The 27,003-nt window shown below is 39.2% G+C and overlaps 4 protein-coding genes across 9 annotated transcripts; 2 read left to right on the top strand and 2 right to left on the bottom strand.

Annotated features, from left to right (window-relative positions):
* Nucleotides 1-588: 588 nt before the first annotated feature.
* Nucleotides 589-2,283, bottom strand: mgst3a (microsomal glutathione S-transferase 3a). 2 transcript variants are annotated; one of them, XM_047367659.1, is made up of 6 exons: nucleotides 2,153-2,283; nucleotides 1,720-1,846; nucleotides 1,569-1,642; nucleotides 1,408-1,465; nucleotides 1,215-1,287; nucleotides 589-1,124 (listed from the first exon to the last, which is right to left on the bottom strand). In XM_047367659.1, exons 2-6 carry the CDS (start codon nucleotides 1,834-1,836, stop codon nucleotides 991-993), a joined length of 456 nt encoding a protein of 151 aa, XP_047223615.1. In that variant the 5' UTR covers nucleotides 1,837-1,846; nucleotides 2,153-2,283; the 3' UTR covers nucleotides 589-990. The 2 variants fall into 2 exon arrangements, with proteins under 2 accessions (XP_047223615.1, XP_047223616.1); XM_047367660.1 differs by having other exon boundaries at nucleotides 1,720-1,879; nucleotides 2,153-2,222.
* A 1,288-nt stretch (nucleotides 2,284-3,571) lies between these two features.
* LOC124870067 (dynein light chain Tctex-type 5-B-like) lies at nucleotides 3,572-6,197 on the top strand. Of its 4 annotated transcripts, none has more exons than XM_047368507.1 (5): nucleotides 3,723-3,823; nucleotides 4,291-4,382; nucleotides 5,456-5,580; nucleotides 5,663-5,885; nucleotides 6,057-6,197. In XM_047368507.1, exons 1-4 carry the CDS (start codon nucleotides 3,738-3,740, stop codon nucleotides 5,864-5,866), a joined length of 507 nt encoding a protein of 168 aa, XP_047224463.1. In that variant the 5' UTR covers nucleotides 3,723-3,737; the 3' UTR covers nucleotides 5,867-5,885; nucleotides 6,057-6,197. The 4 variants fall into 4 exon arrangements, with proteins under 4 accessions (XP_047224465.1, XP_047224463.1, XP_047224464.1 ...); XM_047368508.1 differs by having other exon boundaries at nucleotides 6,062-6,186; XM_047368509.1 differs by lacking the exons at nucleotides 3,723-3,823; nucleotides 6,057-6,197 and adding an exon at nucleotides 3,572-3,708 and having other exon boundaries at nucleotides 5,663-5,942.
* On the bottom strand, nucleotides 5,941-7,192 carry LOC124870068 (relaxin-3-like). The gene is made up of 2 exons (XM_047368510.1): nucleotides 6,292-7,192; nucleotides 5,941-6,204 (listed from the first exon to the last, which is right to left on the bottom strand). Exons 1-2 carry the CDS (start codon nucleotides 6,479-6,481, stop codon nucleotides 6,053-6,055), a joined length of 342 nt encoding a protein of 113 aa, XP_047224466.1. The 5' UTR covers nucleotides 6,482-7,192; the 3' UTR covers nucleotides 5,941-6,052.
* A 4,571-nt stretch (nucleotides 7,193-11,763) lies between these two features.
* Nucleotides 11,764-26,417, top strand: mier1b (mesoderm induction early response 1b, transcriptional regulator). 2 transcript variants are annotated; one of them, XM_047368503.1, is made up of 13 exons: nucleotides 11,764-11,865; nucleotides 14,356-14,380; nucleotides 14,573-14,721; nucleotides 15,162-15,350; nucleotides 17,178-17,307; nucleotides 17,434-17,501; nucleotides 18,818-18,890; nucleotides 18,976-19,127; nucleotides 19,607-19,688; nucleotides 23,177-23,271; nucleotides 23,661-23,707; nucleotides 24,348-24,475; nucleotides 24,965-26,417. In XM_047368503.1, the coding sequence occupies exons 1-13, from the start codon at nucleotides 11,857-11,859 to the stop codon at nucleotides 25,270-25,272; spliced, it is 1,455 nt and encodes a 484-aa protein (XP_047224459.1). In that variant the 5' UTR covers nucleotides 11,764-11,856; the 3' UTR covers nucleotides 25,273-26,417. The 2 variants fall into 2 exon arrangements, with proteins under 2 accessions (XP_047224459.1, XP_047224458.1); XM_047368502.1 differs by having other exon boundaries at nucleotides 11,765-11,865; nucleotides 23,580-23,707.
* Nucleotides 26,418-27,003: the final 586 nt, after the last annotated feature.

The following is a 27,003-nucleotide window of genomic DNA, read 5'->3' as shown; positions in this document are numbered from 1 at the left end:
ACCTCTGTGCAAAGCAGATAAAGATTCAAAAGACTTGAACTTGTAAGTGCAGCAAAAGGTGATTCTGAAAAGTATTAACTCAGGTAGGCTGAATATAAATGCACACCAAACTTTTACAATCTAAATTGTGATTGTAACATGACTGAACTTGAATAAGTTTAGGGGTATGATAATGGCAAAGTTCTCTATTGAACCATAGTCTAGACCTAACATTGGTTTACTGCCACTAGGATTGTACATGTTGAAATGTAATAATTTTAATATGAAAGATGACCTGTTTAGTAATAAAATAAAATAAAAGCAATAAGCCTTTTTCAACTTGCTTCAAACCTCTGTTGTCAAGTCTGGATCTTAACAGTGATTTATGATAATCAGATCAATGAGTCATTGCTCCTGACTGAAAAAGCTCTTTGGACTTTAAACAATAGCTTAATTTCAAAAAGAGAAAAGCCACTCCCTTTATACACACATGCACACACCTACGTAAACACATTCTGACATTCAATCTGTCAGACACCCTCATAACACATGTTCAATAGTAAACCACATTAGGTAGTCTTATGTGCAATTAAATCAAGAGTACAAAAGTTAAAAGTATGGAGTTTGTTTTAATTTACAAAAGGCAGAATTGACTTCTCACTTCAGGGCAATCATTACAGTGAGAAAGTGTATATGTACTCTGTAGGCTTAACAAATGCAAACAGATGGAGGTAATGTTGAGACCAACATTTGACTTAATCGTGTTTAAAGTGAGTTTGCACTTTAAAATCTACATAATCAAATGATTCGAACTCCATCATGAGGGTACGGCTATTACAATAAAATGGGAAATGGGAGTGGCTGTCTAAAAGCCAGTCAGATTCCTATCCAGCATTACCTTAACCTGTTAAGCAGGTCAGATTTGAGAAGATACGCTACAGCCATACACTACATGCAGTTCCCATCATAAAAAAAAAAAAAAAGATTCTTATTTTGATCTCTTCATCCACATTAGTGACCACGGAATGGCCCCAGGCGTGGTGGTCCTGTCCAGCCCAGCAGATGGCGACCAAAGTTCAAAGTGGTCAGCATCATTCCCAAAAAAGCCACATTGCCAAACGCACCCCTCATCCTTTTGCTGGGATCTGATATTAAAAGATAGCAACAACGCAACAACATCATTATAGAATATTATATAAAAAGAGTGGAAGGATTGCTGCCCAGCGTCCTCTTACCTCCTGTGGAGTATCCATGTGCAAACACCTCTCTGCTAACAATCCACACAGCTCCAAGCCCACTTGCTAGACGCTGTGAAAAACACACAGGAAAACAACCAGTGAGGCATGCTTTAACTCCTGTGATCTGATTCAAAAAAATTACAAATAACCCTTATTTGGATGTAGCATGCAAGTACAAATCAAAACTCACAGGGGAATGCAAACCACCAAAGACCAGGCAGAAGAGAAAGGCGGGGTAAATCTCCAGCCTGTTGAAAGGTGATAAGAGCTTGTTAACCTTCACCTGCTTTTCGTCCTCTTAACAATGACACAGTGAGACCAGCAGGTTCGGTTGCTGCAGCTGATACCTACGTGTTCTGGTGTGCACGCTGGATGCAGTTGAAGATGTGTCCATGTTCTGGATCGTCACTGTACATCTTGGGGTACTGCAACGGAGAGAAAGGTCATCTGTAATAATCAACATTTCTGAAACAGCTCAAAAAGCGACGTCACCCCAGCTTACCTTCACGTTATACTTCTTCCGAGCTTTTCCCACCTTGACGGCCAGATGTCCGATCATGACCACGCTGGCAACACCAGTGAGCACAACGTACCCGTACTCCTTAGACAGCGCACCCATTCTGGCAAACCTGACGGAGTCAACGTTTGAATAGCATAGAAAACTAAATGCAAAGAAAAGCCAACATTTTAAACTTCTTGTTTTGCATCTAGGATGACTTATTAAAAGGGGAAAACAAGCAGATTTGTCATGAAACGCGCAAGACAACAACTCGTCCAGGTGAAAAAAGAAAGAGAAACTGGCTGAAGACTAGAAGTAACAACACAGACTGACCAAGGACGAATGAAGAACGGAAGGTCTAAGAAGAACCGCGGCACAAGCGAAATGTGTTTGGAAACGTACATGTAAAATAGGTTCTAATTGGGTAACAGGTTACCTGAAAACTGGGAGATAGTTTGACTCGGAGTCCGACTCTGACGCAGTGGTGCCACGGCGAGACCTGCAATGAGCTATCCGGGAGCCTACGTTGTTACGTAACGAGAAGGCACGTCTGGGTGGAGCTAGAGAAAGTCCTTTTTATATTTTCTTGACAGGTCCTAAATCTATCTATCTATCTATCTATCTATCTATCTATCTATCTATCTATCTATCTATCTATCTATCTATCTATCTATCTATCTATCTATCTATCTATCTATCTATCTATCTATCTATCTATCTATCTATCTATCTATCTATCTATCTATCTATCTATCTATCTATCTATCTATCTATCTATCTATCTATCTATCTATCTATCTATCTATCTATCTATCTATCTATCTATCTATCTATCTATCTATCTATCTATCTATCTATCTATCTATCTCTTGATTGGGTACATCTGTTTAACTATGTTTAGTGAATTAGAAAACTATTCAGCAGCAGCTCACGCATGCAGGCATCTAGACACAGTAAAGATGACTAGCTGAATAGCTTTAAAATAGGGGAACAAAGGGGATTTCAGTGATTGGTGGATGGTTAGGATTTTGAGACAATTTTCTACTGAGATTTTGTTACACACACCCCTGTGGGGTTAATACAGAAGGTTCTAACAAAGAGAAAATATCCAGTCAGCACCAGCTGTGTGGACGAAAAATACCTTGGTAATGTCAGAGGTCGGAGGAGAAAGGGCAAATTGGTTTACGATGATCAAAAGGCAACAGTTGTGCAATTATTCACTCATTGCACAGTCAAATCTTGAAGCAGATGGGCTCCAACTAGCCGGTAGGTGCATTAATTAATTGGTTGGTTTTAACAGACTCATACAAGTCAGCGTGCTGTGAAATGCTGTTTATTTATTGCAGACTGCATCATTTATGTAGAATCATCTGTGGAAAAATATCAAGCTGTATTTATGTAAAAGTGTTCAGACAGTCAGTCCAAGAACACACTAAATTGGTAAGTTGGTAACATAAATTGGTAAGATAATTACCACAACAACTATTAACAATTATTTAGTAATAAATCAGTCTTTAATACAACAAATAATATATTTCTACTTATTTGTAAAGTACAGAGTTTGGAACAAAGTAACCTGACACAGGACATTGTGTCGTTGATCACCCACTGTTTGCAAAGTCTGAGAAAATGTGTCATTTTGACTTTTTATTTATTTTTATTTACCTACTGTGCAATACTAATGGAACCCAAGAATTTATTGAAACCACGATAATAATGTTTCACCGTTTCTGGAACAGGGAAAAAAAAACTGAAATGAACTAAATTAAACTTCAGCTATATTGACACTCCCAGGATGTGCAGATTTGTACTCAGACAACACCATTCGGAAATAACGGCCATAAAATCTAAGCAAATGGGCATTACGTCATTTTCACCTCACAGTGTTGTACCCAGAGTGATGACCCCACCCCCCGAAGAGTCATGGTTACTATGACTACCGCGTACTCGTGTTTTTTTCATCACGTTAAACTCGGCAAAAGACGTCCTGAAGTCAGTATATATATTTTAATTCAACTAGTATGCTAAATTATGACACGTACAAACGTTTTAAAATAAGCTTAGACTTTTTACTGAAGTTTAAATATGGGTCAGGTTTAAGGAATAGGTTTGTAAATGATCACACTATGTTTAGAAGAGCTCAGAACTGATTGTTTTCACTAGTTAACTGTCGACAAAAGTTTAGTTTTGACAAGATGTAAAGAGAACGTTTTTATTTCAACTTTAAGCGTTTTATATACATTATTGTCAAGGTTTGTATATGTTGCTGTAATGGAACAACTAGCTTAAGCCAGCTGTGTGTACATAGCAACCTTTCAGTTTATCGTAGTTATCAGGAAGCTAAGGAAAGGGGAAAAGTGATGTCTGGTCCACTTTTAGAACAAAAGCAAGAGAAGAAAGTAGAAAAACTGCCCGCAGGGGGAACCAGAGGCAAAGAAAAAGCTGGCCGGACTATCATCCATATCTTATCTGTCTTTTAAAAATCATTTTAAAAATCTGCAGTTTGTTTAGATCTGTAGCTCACCATGTGTCTGTGCTCTTCTTGCATCTTCTTTAACTGATCATGGTTTTTAGCCCTGTGAGTACTGGTTTCAGCTTGGACGAGCAAGGGAACATTGAAGATCCCACTAACACAGCTGCAGTAATGGAGAATACCTACCAACTGGGTGAGCCAACATTCAATGTAATGGAAACACTGTACTGTAACATCACCACCTGCTTTATACTTTGGGGCTGATCTTAAATCAGTGCATCCTAACCTCGATATTGGATTTGTAAAGTTACACAGTCAAAAATTGACAGCAATATTTTGAGTTATTTAGCCTGTCAAAAGAGAAAATGGGGTTTTATTTTTCAAAGTCCTATTTTCACTATGTCATTCATACATTTGTAAATGTCACTGTTCCAAACTAAATATTTAGCTAGCAATCCAAATATTTGGCTTTAAACTAAATACTTAGTTAACATGCTAAGCATTCAGCTCCAAACTAAATATTTAGTTAGCAAGCTAAATATTTAGTTTGCAAATTAAATATTTAGTTAGCAAGCTAAATATTTAATTTACAATCTTAACATTTAGCTCCAAATTAAATATTTACTTTACACTCTAAATATTTAGCTCCAAACTAAATGTTTAGTTTGCAAATTACATATTTAATTTGCAAACTAAACATTTAGCTTAGACTTAACATTCAGTTTGGAGCTAAATATTTAGCTTGCTAACTAAATACATAGTTTGTAGCTAAATATTTAGCTACAAACTTAATATTTAGTTTCAAAGTGCAAACATTTGAGTCTGTTGAAAGATTGACCTACATTTAAAGAAACTCAGTTTAACCAGGTATACTGTGAAAACACTGATAGAATTCAACCTACAAAATTGGTGTAACCATTTGGGCATTTTTGCACCCTTCCTGTTCTCTGCTGGATAAATCAGAATAATATCTTGCTGAAATAAAAATTTTTGTCAGATTGTAATCAATTGGCAGAATTTGTCACCAAAAAGAAGTTTTTAATGTTTTTGAAATTTTATTTTTGAACGTTGTGTTTATAAACTAATATATTGATTAAGGTTCATTTATCTCACTTAAATTTTAAACTAATTTATTATCTCATATTTAATGCCATCAACATTTCAGTTTTATCGTGCACCTTTTATTTTCTCACCAATATGTCCCCTGATATTCATAACATAAAAAACACATTTTATTAATGCTTTAACTGTTTTTTTTGTCTACAGGTCCATCTAAACAATTCCCTGTCTCTGCTGTCTCAGACATACTGAAGGAAGAAACTAACAATAACCTCCAAGAAGTAAAGTATGAAGCACAGCGCTGTCGAGAACTGACCCTAACTCTCTGTGAAGTAGGTGAACATGAAGCCAACTCTTTTTCATTCAATCACAATATCAGCTGAAATCAGAATCCTTCTTTCTGGTCTGTTCAAGGGAATAAGGAACCGTGTGAAGGAGCTTCTGATCCCCAGATATAAAACTGTTGTCCTGGTCCACATCGGCCAGCTCAATGGGCAGGGGATGCAAATCAGCAGCCGCTGTCTGTGGGATCCATCCTCTGACACCTTTACATCTTACTCCTTCAAGAACAGTTCTCTGTTCTGCAGTGCGACTGTGTTCGGTGTCTACTTTGAGTAACTCATAGGTCAGGTTTTAGGTATGTTTTTCTGTTGGTGAAATCTTCCTTATTAAACAAGAACTTTGGACAAACATTCATGATGCTTTTTATTTGTGCTTCAAGGTAAATCACAACATTATGGAAACGATTTTTGAATGAAATATTTCAACTTTAAAATGACAGTTTCAGATAAATGATCTTCCCCTCTAGCACAGCATGGACAGCTCACGTCTTTGGCAGCCTTGTTGACAGCACATTGTTATCAAGGCCTGGTCCTGGTCCCTCTGATGAAAATCTGTCACTGGAACATCTCCTGTCTTCAGGAAGTCTGGCTCTTCTCTGTTTACTGCCAAAAACTCTGTAGTAAATCAGAAATGAATCATATTAAAGTTTTGTGCTAAAACATCAAAGTGACCACAGTTTATCACGCTCCATGTGCACTGACCGTCTGGCAGAAACCCCTTCTCTTCCAGTTGTCTTCTCCATCTGGACCCACCGCAGGTGAACACCAAAGCTCGCACAAGGGCCCGGCCACAAAGCCTCAGTGAGTTCCTGTTCTCCTGAGCCTGAACGTGTGCTGCACACAACACACAGAGCAGAACACCAAGTTGGAGTGACGATCTCATGTTGTTCATCTTCAGACAACATCTATCCTGAGTAGCCCTTATATACACCTCCCACTACGCCTTCCGCAGGTGTTTCCTGTGTAAATGTCTTTTGTTATCTTTGGAAATAATGTTGAGCTTTTACCAAACGGACGTCACTCTGGTGATTTGGGATATGTGTGGGAATCTAGGCGGCTGTAAAGATGACTGATAAGCGACATTTTCGTAGAGAGACGAGCTGTTTTACATCTGAACCGCTGAGGTTTTATTGCCAGGGATTTAGCTGACAGTCATTAAATTGATTGCTTGAGATATCTGTCTGGCAACAAACAGATGTGATTGCTTTCTACATAGTAACAAAGTGGAATTTGAGTGGCTCTTACAAAGAGAAATAAAAACATGTCTGCGTACCTGTTCAATTAAACTATCATTGAGTATGCCTTTTAATCCCTATGCCATGCCTAAAGCCTATATATAGCAACTTAAATAAGTATTTACACACCCTAAACTTTTTGACATTTTATCTTCTTTTAACCAAAAACTTAATGTATTTTAATAGGATTTTATGTTTACAACATGACTGTAAGACAAAGTATATAAATGTGTATAAATATAAACATTTCACTAATAAAACGTGAAAAATATGGCATTTGTATTCAGTCCCCTATACTCTGATACCCTTAAATAAAAGAAGAGTTTAAAGCTATAGAACTGCAGTAGCAATATCCCAAGCTTTTTAGATCTCAAAGAGCAATGATCACAGCCATATAAACTGACAGGCTGCGCAAGGAGAGCAATAGTAGAGTAGCTCTGTTACTTTTGATTCTGATTTATTCTTTTTTGGAAACTATTCCTCTTGTGGTGGATACAGTTGATTTATTTTTTGTATGACTGTCCACTCCAGTGTCGGATGCTGCGCAGCTTAGAGGATTTTTCTTAATACTTTCTATTTTTGGACATTTGTTATGATGCATTGCCATGTGAGGATCATGTTCTTACAACCGGGAGCAGCTGATTAATATCTCAAAAGCTCAAATAATACTTCAGCTACAACCCCAAATCACTGATGAGTTGAAAAGGAGACGCCGTGGATGCAGAGCAGGAGCTAAGAGAAGAGAGAGAAGGAGGAAGTTCAAACCATCTCTTCCGTCGATTTTGATGGGCAATGTGAGATCGTTGGGAAACAAGTTGGATGAACTCCAAGCCCTACAAAGGACCCAGCCAGAGTACCGGGCATGCAGTATTATGTGCTTTACTGAGACATGGCTGCAGGATCATATCCCCGACTCCAGCGTCTCTCTGCCGGGCTTTTTAACCATACGAGCAGACAGAGATTTAAAGAGGAGCGGCAAATGTAAAGGAGGTGGACTGGCAGTACTTGTGAACAACAGATGGTGTAATCCAGGACTTGTTACTGTGAAGTGTCATCTCTGCAGTCCAGATATTGAACTGTTGGCAGTAAGTTTTTGTCCATATTATTTACCCAGAGAGTTCACCAGTGTTATTTTGGTAACAGTTTACGTTCCACCTTCCGCTGTTGCTGACACTGCATGTGATGCCATCAGCTCAGTTGTTGCTAAGCTACAGACACAAAACCCCAATGCTTTTGTGGCTATTTCTGGTGATTTTAACCATGCTTCACTCTCTGCTACACTTCCAACGTTTCAACAATTTGTCAGCTGCTCTACCAGAGAAAACAAAACATTAGATTTGTTTTATGCAAATGTCAAGGACTCATACATCTCTACAGCACAACCTCCTCTAGGCAAATCAGATCACAATCTCATTTTTCTCTGCTCGAAATATAAACCCCTTGTTCAGAGACAACCTGTAATAAAGAGGATTGTGAGAAAATGGTCACAGGAAGCTGAAGAAGCTCTGCAAGGTTGCTTTGAGGCTACAGACTGGGACGCACTGTGCCAGCCACATGGAGAGGACATCAATGCCATGACTGAGTGTGTAACCGACTATATAAACTTCTGTGTGGATAACATCATCCCCACCAGAACCGTGAGATGCTTCCCCAATAACAAACCTTGGATCACCAGTGACCTGAAAGACCTGCTTAACAAGAAAAAAAGAGCCTTCAGAGAGGGAGACAGAGAATTATTGAGGATTATACAGAAGCAACTTAAAGTCAAGATAAGAGACAGCAAGGAGGTGTACAAGAAGAAGCTGGAGAGCAAGCTCCAGCAAAACAATATCAGAGATGTGTGGACAGGGATGAAGAAGATCACAGGCTTCAAGCAGAAAGAAGATCAGACCGATGGAGGTCTGGACAGAGCCAATGAACTGAACACATTCTTCAATAGGTTCAGTTCAGAAACCAGCTTCGCATCCTCCTCTCCTGCTCACAGCCAAACAGACATTCCATCTTCCTTTGACCCACAGGACCCACAGCTGTCCAGTAACACCTCACATTTTTTATCTTCCACCTCAGCCCTAGACCCTTCTGCTTCTACATATTTGCCTTCAACCATATCAGAAGATGCTGATGCTTCCTTTGCTTCCCCCTTCCACCTGTGTGTCTCAAGAAGTCAGGTGAAGAGACAACTGGAGAGACTGAATAGGAATAAGGCTGAAGGTCCAGATCATGTCAGCCCTAGAGTCCTGAAGGCCTGTGCAGAGCTGCTCTGTGGGATTCTGCAGCACCTCTTCAACCTTAGCCTGGCCCAGAAGAAGGTTCCGGTGTTGTGGAAGACCTCCTGTCTTGTTCCGGTACCAAAGAAAACTCATCCATCAGTCCTCAATGACTATAGACGTATTGCCCTGACATCTCACATCATGAAGGTCCTAGAGAGTCTCCTGTTGGCCCACTTGAGTAAGCAAACAGTAAACCATCTGGACCCCCTTCAGTTTGCTTATCGCTGTGGAGTTGGAGTTGAAGATGCCATCATACACCTGCTTCAACAAACCCACTGTCATCTGGACAAAGCCAGCAGCACTGTGAGGATCATGTTCTTTGATTTCTCCAGTGCATTTAATACAATCCAACCTGATTTGCTTTGTCAGAAACTTCAGAAGACTCAGGTGGAGGCCTCAACAATCTCCTGGATCAAAGACTACCTGACAAACAGACCACAGTTTGTGAGACTGAAGGGTTATGAGTCTAACCAGGTAGTCAGCAGCACAGGAGCACCACAGGGGACTGTACTCTCACCATTCCTTTTCACTCTGTACACCTCAGACTTCCAGTACAAGACAGACTCCTGTCATCTGCAGAAATACTCGGATGATTCTGCAGTAGTGGGGTGGAACAGAGATGGACAAGAAGCTGAGTACAGGAAGGTGGTGGACCGCTTTGTGGCATGGTGTGGAAACAATCATCTAATTTTGAACGTGACTAAAACAAAGGAGATGATTGTAGATTTTAAGAGAAACAGGAATAAGTCAAAAACTATTTCCATCATGGGAGAAGAATTGGAGGTGGTGGAGGAGTATAAATACCTCGATGTTCACCTGGACAACAGACTAGAGTGGAGATGCAACTGTGAAGCCATCTACAAGAAGGGACAGAGCAGACTGTACTTCTTGAGGAAGCTTAGGTCCTTTGGTGTTTGCAGCAAGATGCTGCATATCTTCTATAAGTCTGTTGTGGAAAGTGTGATCTCTTCTACCATCATCTGCTGGGGAAGCAGCATCAGAGCCAGGGACTTTAAAAAACTCAACAAGCTGATAAAGAAGGCTGGCTCTGTTCTGGGGACTCCTCTGGAACCTCTGGAGATCATTGTGGAAAGAAGGATTCTTCATAAAATGAAGAACATTATGAAGAACCCTGAGCATCCTCTACATGAGACTGTCCTACAACAACAGAGTGTCTTCAGTCAGAGGCTTCTTCAGATCTGCTGTAAGACGGAGCGCTACAGGAGATCCTTCCTGCCCACAGCCATCAGCATCTACAACGGCTCTTTGAGGAAACCTTCATAATATGAGCTATAACAACTTTTAATTTCCCTTTGGGATTCATAAAGTATTTTTGAATTGAATTGAATTGAATACTCAGAGAGGAAGCAATGAGGCCCATGGTTACTCTGGAGGAGCTGCAGAGATCCAAAGCTCAAGAGGGACAATCTGTCAACATTAAAAATATTAGTTGTGAACCTTTGTGACCATGAATCTGGTCTTTTTTTTTTTGAGAGGGGCAGGAAGAAAGCCATTGCTAAAAGAGAACCATAAGAGGTCCCTTTTAAAAATGATCACAAGCCCTGTAGGAGACAGAGCAAAAATGGGGAGGAACGTGCTCTGGTCAGATGAGACCAAAATTCAAGATTCTGACCTACATCGAAAATGCTATGTGTGGAGGGAAATTCACACTGCACATCATCCTGATCACATCAACATCATCACGCTGTGGGGATGCTTTTTTTCAGCAGAGACAAGGACGCTAGGCCAGAGTTACTGGAAAGATGGTTGGAGATAAATACTGGGAAGTCATGGAAAAACAAAACTTGTTAGGAGGATAAAAAGACTTGAGGACGGGATGAATGTTGACCTTGCACTTGCAGCAGGACAGCAACCCTAAACATGCAATGCAAGGTACATTGAAGTGCATTGGAATGGACGAGATCAAAATGTGTAAATTCATGTGTAGAATAGCCCAGTCATAGTCTGCAATAAATGTACACCACTTTTCAGATTTTTATTTAGAAAAATTCAAAAACTACTTTTCAATTATACACTACTGTATTTACCATTATTGTTTTTGCCCAAGTGGCTCTCCTATCTTCAAGTGTTACATAGTAAAATATTTTTACTAATTAACACTTAAAAGTAAAAGCCTTTACAATTTACAATACAGAATCAAATGAAAAACAATTGACTTTATTACAAGAAGAAAATCTAATTTCCGAGTGCAAATAATATGTTAATTCTGTAAATTTAATAAAAACCTTTATCCAAAAATAGATTTCTTACTTCTAGACTTTGGACTTTTTTTTTTAAGTAATCAGGTAATATTGGATATAATTTTATCAAACCTAGCAGTAGTGTCCTGAGTGCCAACTTCTCTCAGATTACCTGATCTACGTGCATATGAGTTCGTACAGAACCAAACACATTTACCTGTCAGATGAGGACGTCTTTAGGACGTTCGCTGGGCGTTTTAAAGTGTTTACTCTCTGCACTTGTTTACCTGCAGATAAAAAAACTCTGTATTTAAGCAACTTTATAGTGAAGCCCACATCTCTGTATTCAAATTAATTAACAATGCTAGCACAAAAGATTTTTAATACTGTTACAGTTGTGGGTATGGTTGGGTCCAAAAAACCCATCGAAACCACAAAAGCAGCCAATAATTCCGTTCTGCTCAACATTTTTACTTTGTAGTTGTCGATATTAGGGGTGGGCGGAGCTCCGCATCCGGGAACTGACGGTGACCTCTGACGTCACCCAGCAGGAACGCAAACATGGCGGAGGTAAGAAAGTGAAATAAATAGTCAGAAAAAAATGTTTTTCATATTACGTGATAGTATGTTCTGCTGAATGTGCGCATATTCTCTGTGTTTCAACCGTTTAAACTGAGTTAAAAAGCAGTCGAATGGCTCTTTAGAGAGCCGTAATTTCTTGGAGGCCAGAATGTTTAGTAAAGTTCGGATTTAGCTAGCATTAGCTGCGCTAGCCCCGAAGGACTGTAGGTAGCTGCAGTGTTTATTACTTCACTGTTTGGTGAGGATATTTACCCGCACATGGAAGTCTTTTAATTAATTATGTTTTACAGTTTATGCGTTTGGGTCGATTCTTATTTGCTGGCCGTAAATAGCAAGCTAAAATTGTGCGCCTTACCGTAATTCTATGAAGGAGAAATAACTAGCTTACAACTTGTATTGAAGTTAGCGAGTTGAGAAAATGAACCCAATAAAGTGCGTCCCATCAGGAAAAAAATGGGGGCTATAAAGACCATTGCATTTTTGATATTGTGTCCATAGTGACATGTTTTAGGCAGCACTACATTTACCTCACAGGAAGCGGTCATAGTAGCCTTTGTTTCGTATTTCATTGAGCTGCAGTGAGCTTTTAGGGCTCCGCGTCAGGCGCGCTTTTTTGGAGTCCGCGCACCTCCCACTGCCAGAGTAACCGGAAAATATCTGGGTGCTGGTCAGCAAGGGTTTTCCTTAGGGTTTATTTGGACACTATAAGACACATTGTTGTTATCTGAGGTTGCTCTTTGACTCCGTTTACATCCGTTCTGCAGCTACAGCTCTATTGGGTTACATATTTTCAGACTACTAAACTATGTATAGAAACTTCATGTTTAAAACCAACGATTCGTTCAGTTACATGGTACAACCTCACCTGTTTAAATTATATAAAAAGATTTAAAAAAAAAATTACATATAAAAGAACAAAGTTTCTTTTAAGACAAGGAACCACATTACTGCTTCATAATATAAACGACAAGATTCAGTTGAGGACAAATGCAACAGAAATAATAAATTAGAATATGCATTCAGATGTGGATTGTCTGTCAGATTAAAGATTGCAATTCAAATTTGAAATTGTTTTTTTTTTTTATAGTAAAGTAGCTTGTTTAAAAATGACGTAGTTTTATTTTTAGAACAGTAGTTTAGTGAGTGTATTCGGTGAAAAGATTTATTGCCAAAAAGTATGGGATGAATATTACTTTTTCAACTTATATTTATCACCATGGCAATTAAAACCACACGTTTTTGGGATTAATAAATGATTTTTGAATTGAATTTGAAATTATTCTGAGTAGACGTTTCAGTTATATCTCCCATCTCTAAATGAAAATAAATAATAGCTTTATCCAACCTATTGTTTGACAAGAGAGAGCACCGATTTGCTGTTATATTTTAGATTGTTAGATCATTGGGTGTAATGCAGGACCCTTTGTTATTTTTTATTTTTTTTACCTTGGGACCAGAGGCGATGTCACACTGTGTTTGTGAGAGAGAGCAATCAAAGCTGTGCAACTTAACCGGGATTTCATTTATATTTATTTACACATTGTTATTTTCGGAGACAGCGTGATTACATAGTTAATATTAGAACTTGCCGATTACATCTTAACAATTATTGCTCCAAAAGGCTGCCAACATTTACAAATCCAGCTTGTTCCATGACAGACAGATGATGAAGACACAAAAGAATAAAACAGACACACTTTGCTGCTGTAATATGATTAGCCTTCTTGCTATCTATTAAAACGCACGCTTTCTCACAGAAACCTCGCCCCCCTTTTTAAGTAACAACCTAAACAGCTGACATATAGAAAACACACTTTTCCTTTAAAGGATGTCTCACACCTTTTGTTCTTCATCTGACTTTATTTTTAAAAATCAGCTGATCTTAAAAAGAGTGTCCCTCCCTGAGTACCACCTGCACAGTGTTCTCTCCACTGTTTAACCATAGGAATGCTGTGTTCACAGATCAAAAAAAAGATCGGATATTGAGCTTTCCTCCAGTCGATCACCGGTCAGGACCAGTCAAGCATACAAGGAGTCGATTCCAGTCACCAGCTGATTTCTCCCTGTATCGCTAATCATAATACTATTCGATTTTTAGTATTGGGCTACAATAACCCTTTTTCACTAATGTTTTAGTAATATTTTCTTTATTATGTAGAGCTGCACAATACAAGGGAGGCATTATAATGCTCAATATGGTGATGAACTTATAGTTTATGATTAACATAATCTACAATTGCACTTCTGCACATATTGAAGTTGCCATGACAACTGAAGTTCGATGTATTGTTTACTTATATCCCTTTGGGTTTATGAATATTGCGCCTCTGTACATACAAAGATTATTAGCTTGATGGCCTGAAATGTTGGGAGTTTTATTTGTTATGGACATATTATCTAACAACCCATTCTGCAGATTTTTGGATGTATTTGTTTTTTTGTCTTTCTAATTTTATCCCCCCTTTTCCTGTTTTCCAGCCTTCCCTCGGGAATTCGAGCCCAGGTAGCTTGCTTTTTGTTTCTCTTTTGTGTCTTTTGTGAATGGCAACATTTATATCCTGTCCATCATGATAATAACTATTTTCTTTTCCTTTTATTTCCTTATTACCTGTTATAATTCTGTTCTGCTTTTATGCTTTAAGATTTGTAACATTAAGTTTCCGTTTAAATTTTTTTCAACTTTAAACCTTTCCAGGAGGCTCAGCAGGTTCCGATGACCATGATTTCGATCCATCAGCTGATATGCTTGTTCATGACTTTGATGATGAGCGTACCCTAGAGGAGGAGGAAATGCTGGAGGCAACAGATGAGACCAATTCCAACGAGATTGAAGATCTAGCCCGGGTTTGTATGAAGCTTGTCTCTCGTTTTTAGTTTAGTCAGCATTATCAGAAGAAAATAAATATGGAAGAAACCGTGTATTTTCAGTTTCATCTTGGGCTTTAATCCTGAGCATAAATTCTGGAAATAAACTGGTCTAAAATATACATGTTAAGAACTATTGATATGATCTAACGTTCATCCTGATTCACTAATGCTGAAATCATTGGTTTTATATTACTACAGTAACGTCTGGGTCGTACTGCCTGCACAACACCACTCTTATGTTTCTGTTAATAATAATAATACTAATGTATAGTGCATATTTATTGGTGCTTAAAATATTTCTTTATACAATATTTCTATAGAATATTGTGCCCCTCAATGAACGGAAAATAAATCATAGCATTTGGACTTTACATCAAATAGTTTTCTCACATTATAATAATAATCATTTTTTACAGGAGGGGGAGATGCCCATACATGAGCTACTGAGTCTTTATGGTTATGGGAGCAGATCACCTGCAGAGGAAGAGGAGGAGGAAGAGGAAGATGAAGAACCAGAGGAAGAGGATGATGAGGAAGAGGATGATCAAGAGGACCTTGATCATGATGAAAGTAGCAGAAGCACTGGCGAGCTGAAAAAGAATGAGGTATGCCTTGACTCTTTATATTTAAACTCTACCTGAAAGCCTGTAAATTGGGAAAAATTTAGTTCTCACTTGTGATCAGCAGGTTAAACACTAAAAGTAAATTTTTTAGATTCACTATGGACCTTTCTGGTCTTCTAATTGGTCCTGAGCGGTAACGAGCTGGTTTGTAACTAAAGACTTTTTTTTTTTTTTTTTCTGATCAGTGAATGCACCGTATCTGATTGCTACCAGGCCACAATAATGATATTACTAGTCAGTGTAGAAGTTAAAGGAAGAGGAGTCCAAGCCAGCTGTTTTCAAGATTAGTGCAGTGCAAAAAAAAAAACCCATAAAGAAGTTATTCAAAAGGAAACATTTTCTGTGGAATCATGTCAGCAGTTCATTTATGCTGCTGCCTTAAAGCGACACAAAGGCATCAGCAGATAACAGGAAATCTAATTGTATGATAGAGAAGTTGCTCTGTTTTATACTCTTAAGGTTTCAGCCTCTGTCTGATTTGGAAATGTTGAAAAGGGTTTAGAAAATCTCCGATTTAAAGGCTGTCAACACAATTTGTTTTTTATCGCATTTTGAGCTGAACGGTGAAAACGCTCATCACTACCATAAATAACCTTTTGTGCTGCTGAGTTTTGTGGTAACATTGCAGAATACTGTGAACTTAAAGGAACTGATCAGTATTTGTCACATCTCCTAATGCCAAAGCAACACCCCCTTGCTTCCAGTGTGGTTTTAGCTCAGAGATTTGTAGTCATAAAGGACGGAGTTTAGGAACTTGCTGTTAATACAACCACTGATCCACGCTCCATGATAAAAAATAATCATTTAAAAAAAAAATGAACATAAAGACACAAATAAGTAATTTCTCTTCTAATCATCTGCAAAGTGCTCATCTTACACAACCTCCTCATTATCATGTTTTAGTAGAAGGTCTGGGCCGATTGCTTGGGCTATGCTTCCCCCTGCTGGCGACCTTAGATGCTCGTTCAACTACTTTAGTTGCCCTGTCAGGAGCTTTGATCATTTAGTTAAACAGTGTACTAACTGTTTAACTAGTGTTAGGCCAGAAATACACAAAACATTGCAACAAAGTATAGTGGTGAGATAAGGCATTAAAACGTCTACTTTCTCTTGGGAATAAACAGAGGGAGCTGTTTACAATTAACTGGTCCTAGTATAAAAGACTAAACACAGTTTAAAATTTGAAGTCTGTGATCGTTTTGTCTTTGTTTTAAAATTGTTGAGACCTGCTCTTAAATCACTAATTCGGGGGCTGCTCATGACATGAAGACTTAAAACATAACTTGAATGGACGTAATTGTAGTTGTTGAGAAAGTGGAATCCGCTAAAACTGGTCAGGTCAAAGCTTTACAATAACAAAAAAAAACAGAAATTAGCCTCTGATCTGTGCATCTCTGTTATTCCACTTCGTTAAATGCATTTAGCATCAATTGGTTTATAAATGTATCACTAAGCAGCATGTTCTTTGATATTGAACTGTGATTCATCATGGTAACGATGAGCTCTAATTGATGAGCTAACCCCCAAAGCTAACAGTTTGATTGGACTGTTATTGATACTGTTTTTTCACTGTTTGTTCAATGACGGCATCAAGAAATCCCAGCTTACTTTAAAGTATTAGTAATGCTGTTATTGTGTTACAATTGTATTACATAATGTAACTGATGTTCTGAAGTAGATTGTTTTATAATTGATGGGTTTTAAGTCCATGTGGCCCATTTCTAGGTTTGGAACATGTTCTTTGATGCAAAAAACGTTCTGTTGAATGCAAAACTCAGCTTCTCTAACGTTGTGGGTGTGTTTTTTTAGGGTGAAGACTTTAAGACTTCGTCAGAACAAGGCAGCGATTCTCAGACCACTTCTGATGGCCGCACACGCTCAGTCCGATCACTTGGCACAGCAGAACTTATTCGCCCTCATAAACTAAAGTACTTTGAAAGTATGAGCTGCTCTGTCTTTCTGTTTCCTTCTGGTACTCTGTTTTGATGCAGCATTGCCTGGCTATGTTTGCATTTAAAAGCAGTGATTTGGGATTTGTCTGGCTAAGCATCATGTTGTTTCTTAGGTAATCATGATGTAGAAGAGGAGTCAGAGGAAGATGAGGACTATGTTCCCTCTGAAGACTGGAAGAAGGTAGGCTTACCAGAGCAAAAAAAACATTATTTGTTTTTAATGGTGGGATGTAAAAGACGTGGGGTCTCATGTACGAAAGAGTGCGCAGCTTTCATACTAAACGTTTGTGGTAGGGAGAAATTCTGAAACTTTCTGTGCACAAAAAAATTCGGATGTACGAAACTGTGTGTAGACATATCACCACACACGCAGCCTTCATACTTCCCAACTTGCGGTGGATTAGACGTAGCTGCACGTGGCACTTGGACCGCCCTGTCCCGCCCCTTCATACATATGCAAAGTAATATAAATAGCCAGAAGTCAACCGTCACCGGTCCAAATAACCATGGCAACGGTGCTGTGACAGTCAAGGAACCGGTTCCTTTTGGCGGAAAAACAAGAGACTGTGTCTTCCCACCATGAGGGCTATTTGTTGTCACAGCAAACCAACTTCTTGAATGACATCAGTGACTCAAACCTGACTGAAAATCAAACGTTTGTCGGGTCGTACCTGTTTGGTTCTACAATGTGTGCATTAAATCCAAACGCCGCTGTCTAGCTGCTGCACTAAGCTCATTCATAGCTCAATGCTAATCATCATAATGACGTGAATATGCCTCCTTTATTTCTATTAGGAAGACTGTCACCACACACTGTGGAGAACTTAAAACCATTCAGAACGTCACATAGAAAATAGAAAATTACCTAGAACCCAGCCATCGTGCGCAGAGGTTTGCTCCCAACACAACTATTATTATTAAATTAATCATAATTATTTTGATAGTACAAAGGGATCATGAATTGAGGCCATTGTGCCACTGCATTTGCGGAACACAAAGAGGTTACACATATATTGAATTAAATTTTTATTTATAAAAGCATTTGCACTTAGAGATGGTGCCCTTATGAATGAGTGCAGTCCATAGCTCTGACTACATTCAGAAATCTGCTCCTCGTTGCAAATGAGAAGCAGAGTTTAGGGGAACGTTATATATCAGTGCAACATAGGGATGAGACCGACCCATATGGTTGGCATGGACCGATTCAGGGATGACTGTTAAATACCCAACCTGTAAGTCAGCTCCCTCTGAAAAGCTCCGGTTAAAAGGACCGGAACGTAGTGAGAACTGGAACTGGTACCGCAGACGCACGGTTCCTCCTGAAACCAGGAGGAACCGTACATGCCGAGTTGTGCGTAAAACATTGTGCCGCAAGGTTTTTGTGCATAAGTACGCTTCGTACATGAGGCCCCTGGATTTCATCTGTTTTGTTATGATAAAATGGAAAAATAGATGTCAGTCAGTGTTAACTATCAAAACAATGTTTTTGACCAACAGGAGATTATGGTGGGTTCTATGTATCAGGCAGAGACTCCTGTTGGCTTGTGTAAATATAAAGAAAACGAGAAAGGTAAGTTTGGTGGTTGCCTTACGCTGTGAAATATTCAGGTGTTTACAGAGGTTCCTGTAGATATATGGTCTATCTTCTAATCTAGTATATGAGAACGACGACCAGTTGTTGTGGAACCCTGATTGTGTTCCCGAGGGAAAAGTTGTTGAGTTCTTGACGGAGGCATCGAGGCGAACCGGAGAGGAGAAAGGAGTGGATGCAATCCCAGAGGGATCTCATGTCAAAGACAATGAACAGGTGAAACTGTCAAATCTAAACTGATCTGTGTGAAGTCTGACACCTTCCTACCTGAACCAGCTTTAACGTCTCCAGCAGTTTGATCTACAGTAGCAGTCTGTTGAATGAGACCATAGCCTTCACTTCCCATGTTCATCATTAAGTCCTGTGCACCACTGTTATTTCCTTGGACCACTTTTGAAAGAGACTGACCACTGCAGACTCAGTCATCCAGACATAATTTGTCTTGTGTCAAACTCACTCAGATTCCTTGCCCTTTTTGCTGCTTCAAACACATCCAACTTAAATGTTCATAAAATGTTCATTTGCTGCCTGATAGATCTTACCCACCATCAGTTATCAGGATGCAGAGATAATCATTTTTTATTTCCTTGATCTATCAGTTGTCATAATGTTATGCCTGATTGGTTTAGATCACATAGCGCTTGATAATTATCTCTCTCACCTGATTGGTTTGAATTTGCTTCTGTTCTCTGTAGGCTTTGTATGAACTGGTGAAATGTGACTTTGACACAGAGGAAGCTCTAAGAAGACTGAGGTTTAATGTGAAAGCAGCGCGAGGTGAGCTCTGCCTTCATGCATTTATGCTTTGCTTTGGTAGGCTGGGCAACCCCAGGCTGGCTGGATATCATCCCTCTGTCTCCATTTTCCCCACGCTCAGGTAGAACATAAAAATTACACCTCCCAGATCAGATATTTGTTGTGTGTCAGTGCTTTGATCATAACAAAATCATCAGAGGGGGTGTCCTGGTATTTCCTGCCCCAAATAAGACTCACTCACAGTAAAGTTGTGGCTCATTTCTCTTTGAATGGACACATTATTAGTATTCTTGGGGCCTGATCTTCAAAGATCCCAAATAGTGGGCGCTAAATTGCTTGTACAAAACAAAATTGCACGTGTAATAAGTGGCCGCGTTGCCTGCGATTTTTCAAAGATTGTGCGTTCAACGGATAACAGGTGCAAAAGAGATGCACACCGCCATATTCAAATCAGTTACTGGCTGGCTGCTGCTGCCCCTAGCAGAACTAGAGGAAATGCGAACAAAAGCTGTGTTGCTTGAAACTTGCAAGGGTTGTTGCGTGGCATCATTATAAATGATCCAGTTGCTGATTTTTTTTTGCTGCCATTCTGCTCCTGCTTTTCTGGACTGTTACAGTTTAACTTTCGTCATCACTATTCACAGCAGCATTTGTTCATTTGCGCTGGGTGCTTCTGAATGCGTAATTGTACGTGCAGAAGACTGAGTTTGAAGTTGTTCTGTGAGCAGATACTTTATGTTTGGGGTTCGGACGGACCCACCGAGGCAAAGACTACGTCCTGCTTCGCCTTTAATCAAAATATTGGATTACAGGCTATTGTGCAGGAGGGCAGAGCTGTGTCCAAAGTAGCGCCCACCCTCCGCCATTGGTGGCCACACAGGGCAGCTGGTCTAGGCTGACAGCACCATAGGAGTGCGCCCAGCTTGTTAACTTTGTTGCTGGACGTAACTCACAACAAACATGTCTGTCAATTAATTTATTAGAGGTTTGCCTCCCTTGATTTTTTTATTCTTTTCAGAGACTCACGTGTTCTTTATTTTGAGAGCATATGTTTGAGGAGTTCGGAGTTTATCATAAACAGCCGCAATACTTAAGCCTGAATGTAATATTAGCAACATAAAAATAGCTTGTTGTCAGAGTTGGCAATCTGTTTATTATAGCCTTGCTAATTTTAAAACATAACATCCCATAACTGTCCTGCAAAGAATTTAAATCGAACATTTATGTACATAAAAATCAATACTGAATTCGTTTAGTTTGTTTTGCCAATATTTTACCGATATACAACGTGTTTGATAGTTTAAATTGTTTTTTGGTGACACAAAATCATTTTTCACAGTATAAACCCTCGCCTGGCATATGTTTACATATAAACAACGTAATCGAACTGATCCAGCTCAGATTGCGCTACAGTGATGTCAATAAGGCAGTTTGTTTACTGATTAGATTAAAGCATACACTCTTTCTCACCACATGGAAAAGCTGCTTCAAAATGGTGATTTTTTTTTCCACTTGCTAAGAAGTGATTTTAGCATCCAGTTTGCAAATGGACTGAATCTGCCCTAAAATGTCTTTATTTATTTCTCATCACTTATATTATAAACATCAAAGCTCAGTAGGTCATTTGCAAAATGTGCAAATACAGTGGGCGTTTCTCCGGTGGATGATCAGTAATGTGAACACTTCCCCATGATTAGGTTTGGAATGGTCCAGACACAAGAACAAAAGTGTTATGAGAGATGTTATGGCTTCTGTTTGTGATTGGCTCCAAATCAGACCTTAGATAATCTTACATAGAATCCTCTATTCTCACCTATTTTTATTAATTTATTTTTTGACTTCTCGAATCTGTTGGCACATGTTCTGAAGATTCTCTCTCCTTGTCATCTGTCATTCTATCTATGCCTCGTTCTGGCCAGAGTGACAGAAGACATTTTTGCGTCCCTGCTAGCACCTGCATTTCAAACGTGCTAAATCCACACGCAAAAACAGCACCGCAATCCATTTCTAGTTTGATAAATCGCATTGTGGATGGTAAGGGATTACATTTGCATGTCCCCCTCCAATAAATTTGTGCGTTTAGGCCATTATCATATGTTTTGCATATTCATGAAGGCAAACACGCAAAAACGTTTACACCCCTGTTCTGCAGATTTTACCCACTCAATCCGATTAGCACCTCGTTTGTAGATCAGCGTTGCTGACGGTTTGCGTGTGGTTTTGTACACGCAAACCTTTTGAAGATCAGGCTCTTGGTAAAGATGTGTAGCAGTCCTTGAGGTAAAGTAGTGAGGAATCTTTGACCAGTCTTTCTTGCAACAATCTTTGAACTTATCTTCTGTCTTCTCTTCAGCCCACTCCACAGGTTTTCTATAGAATTTAGGTCTGGGACTGAGACGACCCTAGAGGAAGGCTGATTTTGTGTCCAATGAACCATTTCTGTGTTGATAGAGCCATATGATTTGGATCATTATAGTTTTTAAGTATTTTCAGTTAATGGTTAGAGTTACCGCATCTCTGTCTTATATGTATCCTGATGTAAAAAAAAAAATCATGAAACCATGCATTCTACAATGTTCACAGATGAACATTGGCCCACAGCATTTCGGATCCTCCACCATACTTAACAGTGGGTATGGAGTTCTTTTCCTTATATTCACCCTTTGTTTCACGCCACACTGACCTGGAGAAGTGGTTGAAGAAACTGAAAGGTTCTGGCACAGAAGGAGTGCTGAAGCCACCCCACCAGTGTTGTGACCCGATCAACCTTGGGGTAGTAACAAACCTGTAAACATTGTGAACTGTGAGGGGTAACAAGTGTGATATTGTGAAATATTACAAAGTGGAGACCGCTGCAGAAGCAGCATTAGTCCACGGTGCACAGTTACTGCATGGACCTCCACTGTCTGTCTGATCTGATGATCATATGTTGGCCAGCAGAATGTGATGAAGGTAACGCCATGCTGAGGATGCTTTTAAACAGCTGTGCCTGTATTTACAACACTGAGTGGCTTTGAAAAGCCTGCATGTGGGTCAAAACACAGAGCTGATCTGAGCAATTTCTGGTGATTTCTCAAGAAGTCCCCAACACCTTTTACCTATTGCCATGCTCCTTTTGGTTCTACAATCTCAACAGTATGCTGGAGAAGCCCACTGGGCCTGTCATCCCAATGGATCGACATGTAGGACGTAAAAAGACACGCATTTATTGCAAAATTATGATCTGAATAGGGCTGTAATCTCATCTGACCCCCAAAAACACACGGTTTCAGTTTGTCCCAAATAACATTTTGATGTAGATGGTCTTTTTCCATTATTGTCTTGGCTCCAAGGTTCCACTCTTTGTGCGGTTCCCTGATAGTGAGCTTTGATGATCTTTTTAATCTCCCGTACCATCCTGTGTACTCTGCATGGTGGCACTAAGGGGCTGCTATATTTAACCTGTACAAAAAAGGTCACGTTTTGAGATCCCCCTTGTTCAGATTCAACACTCTCAATCTCTTTAACAGAGGAGATATCTGTTTGGACTGAAGAGGAATGTAGAAACTTTGAACAAGGACTACGAGCTTATGGGAAAGACTTTCATTTAATACAGGCCAACAAGGTGAGAGACGTTTTACTAATCAAACATTTATTCTTTTCTTATTTTTATAACATGCAATTGAGATTTTAAAATAAAGCCCAGTTATTTTGTATTTATAATGGAAAGCTTTTTTTATAACTGGAAAGTTTTTTTTGTGTGTGACAGATCCAATTTTCTACTCTTATGATACTTTCTTCTCTGTATATGTGTTGCATTTTCTCAGGGTTCTAATTCATAAACTGTCTGTCTGTGTTTTACTTGTATCAAAACTGCCTCTTTGGATGATTGCAATAATGGTCACTTTATTTCTACTGATTGAAATCTTTCAGGTGAGAACTAGGTCTGTAGGAGAATGTGTGGCCTTTTATTACATGTGGAAGAAGTCTGAGCGTTATGATTTCTTTGCACAGCAAACCAGACTTGGAAAAAGGAAATACAACCTTCACCCTGGTGTCACGTAAGTCTTCTTTCAAAGGCATCGGCAGTTCAGAGGGACTGTTCAAACACAAATATGAGCTAAAAGGTTTTTCTGGGATTCACATTTTCTGTTTTTAACATTTAAAATGTAAATACTAAAAAAAACATCCCATTTGATGTTAAATTCTGCTTTAAAAACCCTTCTTGAAGAAATGGGTTATATTTAGTTTGAAACGGAAGGTTTCTTTATTTACATGAATCAGGTGGTTTTTCCTAAAAGAAAACAAGAGCAAATTGAGACGTTTCCAGTTGTGAATGATTTAGACATACCTATACTTATTTCTGAAAAGCAGTAGAATTTATTTTTTATGTAAAAAGATTTATTTTTGGATGGAGTCATAAAAAACCCTTAAACGTTTTCACATTGTGTCATTAGCATTTTAAGTTACTGTCAAGTGGAAGGAAAATGGTACATGTTTTTCTTTTGTTTTTGTTTTGTTTACACATAAAAACCTAAAAAGTGTAATGTACCTTTATATTTAGCTGCCTTTGAGTCAAGAATTCATAGACATGTCAGTGTTTACGTGGACTCAAGTGTTGGACATTTTAAACTCATAGGATGTAGAACCTGTCTGCACTCAGTCAGGTGTGTGTAAGGGCCATGTGTTGGTGTGTTTCAGGGACTACATGGACAGATTACTGGATGAGACCGAGAGCGTGACATCCAGTAGGGCAGCGTCGCCTCCTCCCACCACCTCCAGCAGCAGCGCCAGCCACTCTGAGAGGGAAGACAGCAGCAGTCAGAATGGTGAGTGACATAATCCAAAGCATGTCAGTCTACACTCTCCAAGTTTATAATCACAGAATACAGTTATCAAATCAAAATCATCATCGTAATGTGGTCATTACACTTATTCAGTGGACCAAGGTAGGTATCCCCCCTGCGTTTGGAGTGGGGACTGGGCAGGAAGAGCGGATCCAGTTGACTGCGCGTCAGTTCCAACCAACTAGATGTGGAAGTAGGGATGTTTTAATTGTTGTGAAAAAAGTCAAAGATAAATGTTGTTACTTCATCGTTGTAAAACGTCAGTACTTCCACATGTAGTTCCTTGGAACTGAGTCATGAAGACAGTTTGTTCTATACAAATGCATGCATGTTGGCACGGTTACAGAGGTCTTTTTAATCTCATGAAATCAATTTTAAATCACCAACTGTTGTGGTATTCTTATAGTTCGATAGAGCTTGTGACACCTCCTCATCAGATCAAAGCAAAAATAATTTCTTCTTTTTCAACAGGTGTTGCAAGTCATCCAGTGGATCCGTCTCAGTTGTCCGATGCTAGTCAAGTCAAGCCTGAGGGCGCTCAGTTCAATGGTCCCTCTCACCCAGAAGTGGAACCTCCTCCTCCAGTTCCAGACAACAACTCTAACGGCTGCAGCCAAGTCAGCTCACCGATCCACGACAGAAATGGCTCTCTAGAGCTTCTGCTAGACCACAAAACCACACCAGCCGTGGCACAAGACAGACCAGCGAAAAGGTGCAGGACTGAAGCAGAGCCTTTGGACCAAAGTGAGGTGGATCCATCCAGAACACGGGAAGACTAACGGCACCAGGCCTGGGATTGTTCACTAAAACACACCGTTTTGGGGTGTTGGGGTGGTTTGTTTTTTTCAGCTTCTCCATAAATGGCTTGTTTAGTGGAGCAAAGGATGAGGAAGATGAAGCTCTGTTGAGCAGTGAGCACAGAATCTCATAAAAGACTCACTTTAAGAAGTCCAAAGGTTGAAAATCCTAGCAAACCAAAACCCCACACCCCAAGCGACTCTCTGCTCCACCACAAAGTAAGATCATATCCTAAAAGACACATTCTACCCATCTTCTCCATTCTGGGTTTGGAGACTTGTCTAAATTTTTGCCAAGAATTTTCTTTTTCTATTTGTACTTAAATAAAATAAATCATCTGTGATATTTTTCTACACAAGATATTTATATTTTCTAACCAAAAAAAGATCTAATGATGGGTTCTTGCTGTTCAAGCCATTCGTTTGTTTGGAAATGAATAAATAGAAGAGGAGGAGAAGCTGGGGTTGTCTCCAACTCACTGTAGTTGCACTTTGATTGTATGTTTCTCCTGTTTGAGAGGCGAACCCCAACAGAAATCCATGTTCACTCTGCCACAGCTGTTTGTTTGGGTCTGGTAAATAAACCTCATGGGTCCATCCCCCTACAGGTTTGTTTGTGAAAAGCAGCTGACATCAGTGATGTCCTGTATTATGTAGATCTCTGGATTTTAAATTTTCATAATCAAAGCTTCGCTCAACACTTTGTTTTTACTAGACACAATGTTTGTGACCTCTCATGTAAAGTTTGTATAGATTTCTTACCTTATGCCGTTGGTGCATTTTTCCCTCTCCAAGTGTTTTTGTTGCTTTTTTCTGGTCTTTGTTGTCCACTGTGCTTTTTATTTTGCCGACAGTGTTTGCTAATTATTTTCTGATGGATGTAGTAAAGAAAATAGCCATTCCTCTTTCCCCTACTTGGTATGAACGTTTCTGGTTCTCACCTTTTTGTTTAAAATAAAACCCCTCCTGAGTAGAGACACACCAACCAGAATTTTGTGGACAACTTTCTAATCCCAGATTTTTGTAAATTTTAACCTGCCGATCAAAAATTGAGCAGATTGCATTTTTTTTTAGAGCTTTAATATAAAAATAAATAACTTCCTGCTGAAAGTGCCAGGTAGCTCTGATCCCTCCTGACTTGAATTCTGCTTTAAAATGTCCAAGAGCATCTGATCCACTGATCTAAATGAGCGAGATGGGAAACACATACGCAGAAGGTCTGACAGGTAAGAGGGGGTACAACCATACTGAGACTTAAAAACATAAAATAACTTTAAATGAATTGTAAAAGGAACTGGAAGCCACAGAAGAGAGGCCAACTCTTGGGTTACGTTCTTGCCATTTAAAAATCAAGCCTCCATTCTGAACTCATGGTAAGCCTCGCTGATTCCAAACGAGAGATTGTTACAATACTCCAGTCTAGAGGTAATGGAAGCATGAATAACTGTTTCAAGACAAGGTTTGGACAAAACAAGCTTGATTTCTGTTAGTCGTGTTAACTAAACAGGACTGCTGTGTTAAGCTGACTGAAGTTTTAGCACAGGATCCATTTTTCCACCTAGGTTTGTAATGATAGTCTTTCACAGGGAGTCAGTGCTGAGAGTTTAGTACATGGGGTCCTGCTGCCATCCAGTCTGACATACCGTGACTTGTTTTTTTATTGAAATTCAAAAAGTTAAATGCAGTCTACTTCCTGATGTCATGGTTAATGCT

Source organism: Girardinichthys multiradiatus, chromosome 6 (assembly GCF_021462225.1).
Source record: "Girardinichthys multiradiatus isolate DD_20200921_A chromosome 6, DD_fGirMul_XY1, whole genome shotgun sequence".
Lineage (NCBI taxonomy): Eukaryota > Metazoa > Chordata > Actinopteri > Cyprinodontiformes > Goodeidae > Girardinichthys > Girardinichthys multiradiatus.
This window is presented reverse-complemented; position numbering and strand designations above follow the sequence as displayed.

Coding starts and splice junctions, on each gene's coding strand:
- mgst3a (XM_047367659.1), bottom strand. CDS start 1,836: ATGGGTGCGCTGTCTAAGGAGTACGGGTACGTTGTGCTCACTGGTGTT. Junction 1,643..1,719: donor GGAAGAAGTATAACGTGAAG/GTAAGCTGGGGT, acceptor TCTCCGTTGCAG/TACCCCAAGATGTACAGTGA. Junction 1,288..1,407: donor TTGGTGGTTTGCATTCCCCT/GTGAGTTTTGAT, acceptor TGTTTTTCACAG/CGTCTAGCAAGTGGGCTTGG.
- LOC124870067 (XM_047368507.1), top strand. CDS start 3,738: ATGCTAAATTATGACACGTACAAACGTTTTAAAATAAGCTTAGACTTT. Junction 3,824..4,290: donor GGGTCAGGTTTAAGGAATAG/GTTTGTAAATGA, acceptor CATGGTTTTTAG/CCCTGTGAGTACTGGTTTCA. Junction 4,383..5,455: donor GGAGAATACCTACCAACTGG/GTGAGCCAACAT, acceptor TTTTGTCTACAG/GTCCATCTAAACAATTCCCT.
- LOC124870068 (XM_047368510.1), bottom strand. CDS start 6,481: ATGAACAACATGAGATCGTCACTCCAACTTGGTGTTCTGCTCTGTGTG. Junction 6,205..6,291: donor GAAGGGGTTTCTGCCAGACG/GTCAGTGCACAT, acceptor GATTTACTACAG/AGTTTTTGGCAGTAAACAGA.
- mier1b (XM_047368502.1), top strand. Junction 14,722..15,161: donor AGATTGAAGATCTAGCCCGG/GTTTGTATGAAG, acceptor CATTTTTTACAG/GAGGGGGAGATGCCCATACA. Junction 19,128..19,606: donor ATGTCAAAGACAATGAACAG/GTGAAACTGTCA, acceptor TGTTCTCTGTAG/GCTTTGTATGAACTGGTGAA.